The sequence below is a fragment of the Scylla paramamosain genome, chromosome 12, assembly GCF_035594125.1.
Source record: "Scylla paramamosain isolate STU-SP2022 chromosome 12, ASM3559412v1, whole genome shotgun sequence".
Classification (NCBI taxonomy): domain Eukaryota; kingdom Metazoa; phylum Arthropoda; class Malacostraca; order Decapoda; family Portunidae; genus Scylla; species Scylla paramamosain.
The window spans coordinates 24,387,948-24,396,995 of record NC_087162.1 but is presented as its reverse complement, the minus strand read 5'-3'; the positions used below and the strand labels follow the sequence as shown (position 1 = coordinate 24,396,995).

General features: G+C 39.0%; 1 protein-coding gene across 3 annotated transcripts in view; it reads left to right on the top strand.

The window, feature by feature from the left end:
• Window positions 1-499: 499 nt before the first annotated feature.
• LOC135105931 (cytochrome b5-related protein-like) overlaps window positions 500-9,048 on the top strand; it is a 17,767-nt gene continuing 9,218 nt past the window's right edge. The window contains exons 1-3 of one of the 3 annotated variants that reach the window (XM_064014647.1): window positions 500-656; window positions 8,059-8,334; window positions 8,719-8,897. In XM_064014647.1, coding sequence (XP_063870717.1) covers window positions 8,130-8,334; window positions 8,719-8,897 — 384 coding nt within the window. In that variant the 5' untranslated portion in view covers window positions 500-656; window positions 8,059-8,129. Of the gene's footprint in view, window positions 657-7,430; window positions 7,832-8,058; window positions 8,335-8,718; window positions 8,898-9,048 lie in introns of those variants that run through there. The other 2 variants (XM_064014648.1, XM_064014646.1) reach the window with 2 other exon arrangements.

The following is a 9,048-nucleotide window of genomic DNA, read 5'->3' as shown; positions in this document are numbered from 1 at the left end:
CTCCTTTCTTCCCTTCCCTACCCTCTGCACTCCTTCTCTCTCCTCTCCTCTCTTTTTCTCTTTTTTTTCTCTCTCTCTTTCGTCTCTCCTCTCCTCCTTTTCTCTCTTTTCTCTCTTCTCCCTTTCTCTTTTTTTACCTTTTCTCATCTCTTCTTTCTTCTCTCCCCTACCTTTTACAGTTTACACCCTTAGTCTTCCTCTCTCCTCTACTCCTTTTCTTTGTTTTCTCTTTTTTTCTCTCTCCTTCCATTTCCTCTCTTTTTCTCTCTTTCCCATCCACAATCATTCTCCTTTCCTACTTATTCTATAACATCTCGTCCCTTTCCCTCTCCCTCACATTCCTGTCTCCACTTACCCCCGTCCTCTCTCTTATCTTTTTTTTTTCTTATCTTCTATCCCCCCTCTCTCTCCCTCTCTCTCTCTCTCTCTCTCTCTCTCTCTCTCTCTCTCTCTCTCTCTCTCTCTCTCTCTCTCTCTCTCTCTCTCTCTCTCTTCAATACCCTTTTCTCCTCCACCTTCACTCCCTACCCCTTCCCTCCTCTCTGTCTATCACTCGACATATCCCCAATCTCTCTTATCTACCTGCCTTCTCCTACCCTCTTCTCTCTACCTCTTCTTTCTTTATTCCGACCTTCTCCCCGCAAGGAAACACCCCGGTAAGATCCTCCCGTCCGACTTTACTATTGTGTTTTTCAGCCGATTACTGTGATTTGGGGCGACTCTGAGTGTGTCTTGCGCGGTGCCTTCGTGGTTCCGTCTGCCTGTCATTCTGTCTGTTCGTTCTCTGGTTTGTGTCCCTCGTAAGTCTGTGTTTGGCTTGATTTTTTGCCGTTTCTCCCTTCCCGAATTTGTTAAATGTTCTTCGCTTGTTGTTTCGTCTTGATTGTACGTATGTATGTAAGTTGATTGCCTTGGTGTGTGTGTGTGTGTGTGTATGTGTGTGTGTGTGTGTGTGTGTGTGTGTGTGTGTGTGTGTATGTGTGTGTGTGTTCTTTGATAGATGCTTACGTAGTCCAGTTTACCTTAAGAAATATATAAAATAAAATCATACATTCCACGAACAGGTCTCTCTTCACGGCCACACGAAACAACACAGGACGCCAATAACATGTTTTGGATCCTCTCCCTCCAACGTCCTAATTAACAAACAAATGTCAACTAATTAATTAATGAGCACGCGTTAACAATCATGCGCTTCTATTTTTTTTTTTTTCTTTTTCTTCTTCTTTCCATTTTTGTATCCAAGGAGAAAAGGAAGTAATAGTGATGCTTACGAGACTAAGGCCAGTATTTCTGAAAGACTTCTCATTAGGAATATATATATATATATATATATATATATATATATATATATATATATATATATATATATATATATATATATATATATATATATATATATATATATATATATATATATATATATATATTTTTTTTTTTTTTTTTTTTTTTTTTTTTTTTTTTTCTTAAGGCCACAAAGATAGTTACTCATATTTTTCGTGGATTCTTTTCCCACTGATGATGCAGATTCCTTGTTGAACTATCATCATATTCATGAAAACATCTTTAAAGACCTAACCCATTTTCTCAAGAACCTGTAAAAGGACCATTAGTCTTGAAAACACTCATGAAAACTCCAATGACTCCCACTATAGCCTGTTAAGTTGTCATTAGAATTACAGAAACACCTTTGAAAAATCACAACAACTTCCACTTGTTACATTATCACTGGAATCATAAAAACATCCCTGAATGCCCAGACGACTTCCACTTGAACCTGTTAAAGAGGAAAAAGTCATCTGATTTGACGAACTAAAGTTATCCATTATCATCACTAAGGTCACTACTCCACACTTGCTTTATCTCTATCATACTATGCCCGTGTGCCTCTCATGTCTTGCTGCTGCGCATACAGCTTAACTCTTTCACTGTTTTTTTTTTTTTTTTTTTTTTTGTATGTATGCATGTACTCATACTAATTTTAAAAAGGTTTATGTGGACTAAACTATGAAAAAAAGTGGGCGGGGAAAGGAATGAGAGGTTAATTTTGTCTTCTCTGGGTATAAAACTAAGAAATTGTAAAAATATCTAAAACAGCCGTATCTAATTCAAGGAAACAATATCTAGCTGTAGAGGGGTTACTAACTTATTGAATGTAACAAGATCAATCAGCTACAATCAGCTATACAACCTGAATCGAACCTAAAGAATGTTTTGTACTAGATTATTACCTAACAGAAAAATAAATAAATAAATGATGGTTGAAAATTATATAACAGCATATAATGAAAATATACGTGTAAATACGTAAGAGGAAAGCAAAGTGTATACGACAAAATTACCTTAAAAACATGGTATGGAATTAGTTGACAGTAAGAATTAATGTCCATACACGTATGTGGGTATCAAAAAAGATGAGAGAGAGAGAGAGAGAGAGAGAGAGAGAGAGAGAGAGAGAGAGAGAGAGCGTGTGTGTGTGTGTGTGTGTGTGTATGTGTGTGTGTCTGTGTGTGTGTCATGCACCATCATCTGACATCAATAACCTTCTCACCAAGCACACAGGAACTTGAGCGAGCAAGATATTGCTGTATAAATATTAACATTTTCCACAGCTGAGAAATAAAGGCAACAGCTGTGTTTAGTCAAGGTCAACCAAAATAAGCAGGTGAAATGATGATACAAAAATTTGGCCCCGAGCAGAGGCGTGGGGGGCGTCAAGGTTGGGTGATGGCCATGATATAAGCGCCAGCGGGTCCTAGATTAGATTTAAGTTGCTTGGGAAGCCGAGTTAGGAAGGTTTTCCTACTGTAGCGTCAGAACATCCACTAAAATACATTACTGGAGATTACATGTTTGAAAGTATAAATATTGAAGAAACAAAAAGAAGTTTTAGACAATAAGGGAAAGAAAAACGAGAGTAGGAAGAAAACGAGAGTAGGAATTAAGGAAGCTTCTGTATATGTATATGTAGAATCCTTGGTGAGAAGCAAGGAAGGCTGTAGTATACTGGGCATACACACAGCCAATCCAAGTTGAGCATAGCGTCGAAGAAATACCGTACCACTGTTAAAAGTTGCCATTCTCTCGCTTCACATTAGCTTCTTATACAATTTAAATTTTCAAAACAAGTTTAGCCCAAAAAATCAATAATATCACATCATATCACATGAGAAAAAATAAAATTAGATATACACAAGTAAGGTCAAAGAGGTCTTGAAATGCTGCAAATTATAAGTAAGGTTAGGAAGCTACTAAGTTTTGGTTATATTGGTTTAGGCATAAATATGTCGTTATTAAGTGAAGAGGCATATGGTTATTATAATATTACGTGAGAAATCTTCAGGTGACGGTGATTCTGTTTACTCACCTCAGTGCACGCTTCACCTAGGCTGCATAAGATAAGGCTACTAAGCCAGCTAGCCATCTTTAACTGGCACAAGGCAATTGAAAGCACAATTTATGTAAGCCATTACAGATGACTAATGTTACTGCAGATCCCATTCCTTACAGTGACAATAGCAGAAGTGATGAGTGATCCATAACCGTCACTCTGCACAGCCCCACACATTTTCTTTATACAGTACCACTTATGAAAATTTGAATACTGTCTTTCGTGAGTGAATGGTTAACATAGTTCTAATAACAGTCACTTAACAATTCTTCTGCAGCATTCGCGGTTTTAAATCTATTTTTCAATCTGTAGAACACCACCTCTCCTCTTCTAAACCTTATCTTCTTTTCCTCACTGAAACACAGGTGTCTGAGTCAACTGACAGTAGCCCCTTTTCTGTTCCCTCCTACTTTCTTTAACCTCATTTTCAATCCAAAGCTGGATGTTGCGTTTATGTGCACAACGACTTAACCTGCTCTCGTGCCCACGCTCTTTAATCTTTCGAGTTTTTCACCATCTGGCTACGACTACAGAGTCATTCTCAAATTAAATTTATCTGTGTTGTATGCCTCTCACCTAACTCCTCTGACTATAAGAAATTCTTGGACTACTTAACTTCCAAAGTGGAGCACATTCTGACTCTCTTCCCTTTTGCAGAGGTCTCCATTCTTGGAGACTTCAATGTTCACCACCAGCTTTGGCTTTCCTCTCCCTTCACTGACCATCCTGGTGAACTAGCCATCAACTTTGCTATCCTCCACGACCTAAAGCAATTGGTGCAACACCCTTTTCATATTCCTGACTGTCTTGGAGATACGGCTAACATTCTTGACCTTTTCCTGACCTTTAATCCTTTTGCTTATTCTGTCACCCTCTCTTCCCCGTTGGGCTCCTCCTATCACAATCTCATATCTGTATCTTGCCCTATCGCTCCAATCCTTCCTCAGGATCCCCCTAAGCGGAGGTGCCCCTGGCGTTTTGCCTCTGCTAGTTGGGGGGACCTGAGGCTGATTTTTCTTGGAATGACTACTGCTTCCGTGTTAAAGACCCGTCTTTGTGTGCCGAGCGCATAACGGAGGTGATGGTGTCTGGCATGGGGACGTACATTCCTCACTCTTTTTCTCGACCTAAACCTTCCAAACCTTGGTTTAACACAGTTTGTTCTCGCGCTATACATGATAGAGAGGTGGGTCACAAAAGGTACTTAAGCCTTCTATCACCAGAATCTCATGCACTTTATGTTTCTGCCCGGAACCATGCCAAGTCCGTTCTCCAACTAGCCAAAAAATCTTTCATTAATAGAAAGTGTCAAAATCTTTCAAAATCTAACTTCCTTCGTGACTTCTGGCATCTAGCCAAAAACATTTCCAATAACTTTGCTTCTTCTTCTTTCCCTCCTTTATTTCAACCAGATAGCACCACTGCTATCACATCTATCTCTAAAGCTGAATTCTTCGCTCAAACCACTGCTAAAAACTCTACCTTGGACGATTCAGGGCTTGTTCTTCCCTCTCCTCCGTCCTCTGACTACTTCATGCTACCTATTAAAATTCTTCGCAATGATGTTTTCCATACCCTCGTTGGCCTAAACCTTCAGAAGGCTAATGAACCGGATGGGGTCCCTCTTACTGTTCTCCGAAACTGTGCCCCCGTGTTTGCACCTTACCTAGTCGAACTCTTTTAACCCTGTCTGTCAACATCTACCTTTCCTTCTTTGTGGAAGTTTGTCTACATTCAGCCTGTTCCTAAAAAGAGTGACCGTTCTAATCCCTCAAACTACCGTCCTATTGCTTTAATTTCCTGCCTATCTAAAGTTTTTTTTTTTTTTTTTTTCTAATCTATCTTCAACAAGAAGATTTTTAAACATCTATCACTTCACAACCACCGGTATGGGTTCAGTCAAGGCCGCTTTACTGGTGATCTGGCTTTCCTTACTGGGTCTTAGTCATCTTTTTTTAGAGATTTTGGTGAAACTTTTGCTGTTCCCTTGGATATATCAAAAGCTTTTGATAGAGTCTGGCACAAAGCTTTGATTTCCAAGCTATCCTCCTACGGCTTCTATCCTTCTCTCTGTAACTTCATCTCAAGTTTCCTTTCTGGCTGTTCTATTGCTGCTGTGGTAGAAGGTCACCGTTCTTTTCCTAAATCTATTAAAAGTGGTGTTCCTCAGGGTTATTTCCTGTCACCAACTCTTTTCTTATTGTCCATCAATGACCTTCTAAACCAAACTTTTTTGTCCTATCCACTCCTACGCTGATGATACCACCCTGCCCTTTTCCACGTCTTTTCATAGACGTCCAACCCTTCAAGAAGTAAACATTTCACGCAGGGAAGCCACAGAACGCCTTATTTCTGATCTTTCTAAAATTTATGATTGGGTCAGAGCAAACTTGGTATTGTTCAGTGTCTCAAAAACTCAATTCCTCCATCTATCAACTCGACACAACCTTCCAGACAACTATCCCCTCTTCTTCAGTGACAATCAGCTGTCCCCCTCTTCTACATTGAACATCCTCGGTTTGTCCTTTACATATAATCTGAACTGGAAATTTCACATCTCATCTCTAGCTAAAAATAGCTTATATGAAGTTATGCGTTCTGAGACGTCTCCGCCAGTTTTTCTCACCCTCCCAGCTGCTAACTCTGTACAATCCATCCATGTATGGAGTATGCTTCACATGTCTGGGGAGATTCCACTCATACCGCTCTTTTAGATGGGGTGGAATCAAAAGCTTTTCTTCTCATCAACTCCCTCTCCTCTAACTGACTGTCTTCAGCCTCTCTCTCATCGCCGCAATGTTGTACCTCTAGCTATCTTCTACCGCTATTTCTATGCTAACTGCTCTTCTGATCTTGCTAACTGCATGCCTCCCCTCCTCCCGCGGCCTTGTTGCACAAGACTTGCTTCTTTCTCTCACCCCTATTCTGTCCACCTCTCTAATGCAAGAGTTAACCAGTATTTTCAATCATTCATCCCTTTCCCTGGTAAACTTTGGAACTTCCTGCCTGCTTCTGTATTTCCACTTCCTATGACTTGAATTCCTTCAAGAGGGAGGTTTCAAGACACTTATCCTCTAATTTTTTACAACCGCTTTGGACCCTTTTCTGGGACTGGCATCTTAATGCGCTTTTTTTTTTATTATTATTATTGGATTTTTGTTGCCTTTGGACAGTGTCCCTCCTACATGAAAATAAATAAATAAATAAATAAATAAAATCGCAGATTTAATGGCCCCAGTGGCACTCCTTTCAAATTGTACACGACCTGTCTCAGCGGCAATGATGAAGCCAGTCCTTTCGAAACTTCACTATTCAGATCCGTTGTTTTCAGTGGTCCTCGCAGCAAGCAAATTCCTCTTACCTCTCTTTTTTCTCTTAATAACAGTGCCTCGGTCACTAACCACTTGGGCTGTGTCTGCGCGCAGCCGTCAGCGCGCTGTCAGCATACATCCTGCCTCACTTCATCTAGCTTCTCACATACATCATTTAGTCTGTTTTTAGTTTGTTTGTTTGTTTTTGTCTAAAAGACTCGATGTTACCTAATTCAAATAATCTGTTAGCTTGTCAAAAACCTTCAATTTGGCCAAGCAATCTCTACAGACAGCATACTCTCTTGATGTTCTTTACGATGAGTTCAGCCAGTCTAAAAATCTCAATATCAGACTGAGTTTAGCAAGGAATTCATGTTTGAGATGAGTTTTATTATCATTATAATCACTCAGCATTTTGTACCTTTGCATACGCCACAACAAATCGGGTATAAGGTTCATTCTTAGGAGTGTTAAAAGTAAAAATCCCGAAATATTATTAAAATTATGTTTGGTGTCGTTCATTCCTCATTTAGACTGATGTTCAGTTTACTTTACAGGAAGAATATTAATAGCAGTAGGATGATAATGATGAGGAGAAGGAGCTCTGCGTGTAACATTTATCAAATGCAGTAAAAAAATAAAATAAAATAAAAATAAATAATGATGAAAAAAAAAATTTAACTGAAAACATGAACACATATATTTAAGTATATGTATCGCCGAAGCAAGTACAATTGTATCACAAACACACATACATCACAAACACCCAACTCACTGTACGAGTACGTTTCCAAGATACGGCAACATTACTGAAGATTTAAATGCCGTAAACTATCACACCAATACAAGTTCAATTGAGTTCTCTAGTATGCAATAGATACTCCCTTATTGCCTCCTTTACTACTGCCTTGCTGCATCCACAGTGACAGTATAATGTTAATAAGATGTTAAATGGTAAGATACACCACCGAGATGAGGGTGACGTGATTCACGTAAGAGGGAACTGCACCAAGGCCGATATCAAGGAAGATAAAAGAGACATCGTTGTCTAGGTTAGTTCTGTCAAGCATTCGAGTTAAAGGACACTATTCCATCATCCGCTGGTCTCACACCACAGCTAAGTAGACGTGTAAGTATTAATCTTCAGATAGTGTACTAGTGTTCACCATACAATAGTCATAGCCAGGTAAGGTATTTCATGTGTTATGTTTAAGTCTATAGTTCAGCAAGGTTGGATAGGATTAGTTGAAACGAGACAGCTCACATCAGAGGAGAGTAATTAATTAGATCTTAATGCAGAACCATAAGGAGAATAATAACACACAATTAAAATGTTAACGTGAGGGTGTGTTGCAGGATCCACAAGATTGTGAATCTTGCATATCTGGTGTGGCCCTTTGCTGAATAAGGTACAACCATCCTGAAGCATGCCACCTCATCAGAGTGACCCCAAAAGTGGTGTTGGGACCAACCTCAAGTTAACTGCTTACAAGGAGTTCCCTACAAACTATCCTCACCATAATGTAGACCTGTGGTTAAGTGGAAAAAGAATTGATGACAATGTTGGTCCCTACTGGAGGATACATAACAAGCTCTATGATCTAACAGACTTTGTTGACCGCCACCCAGGAGGTATGTGGAACATTTTTCACAAGAATGTATTAACACTTAGAGTTTTCTTAAAATGAAAAAAAATAAATAAATAGATTAGGGCTAAGTAATTCCTGCAATACTCCTATGATGCAAGAGACTGCATACTGTATTCCTGAAAGTAACAAACATTTAGTTATTATTGTTAGTTTTCAAGCAAAATATCAAGATTCTTGTAACTTTGTTATATTATATGCATTCAATTCCCTCCACTTTCATTTCATATTAAAAAAAAGACTTTGTTTCTGATGTCCGTCAAGTTCAGATTTATCTTTCAGTGCCATGAATCTGGTATTATTTACTGTGCATATTATGATGTGTCCTTATTTTCTCCAAAATAGCCATTATTCATTCCATTACTTCCAGGCAGAATGTGGCTAGAGGTCACCAAAGGCACAGACATCACTGAGGCCTTTGAGAGTTCTCATGTCAGTGAAAGTGCTGAGAAGCTCCTTAAAAAATTTTATGTTAAAGATATTTCAACACCCAGGAACTCTCCTTACACATTTCATGAAGATGGTTTTTACAAAACATTCAAAAGAAAGGTAAACAATGCATATCTCTATCAAAACAGTAACTTAGTTTTATCACCAGCTATGCTAAACTCAAAACATAGAGGACATGGGATCCAAAGGCTTAGGAGCAGCTTGTACAGTACTGCATGCATAAAATATTATTTCACCTGAATGGGTCACT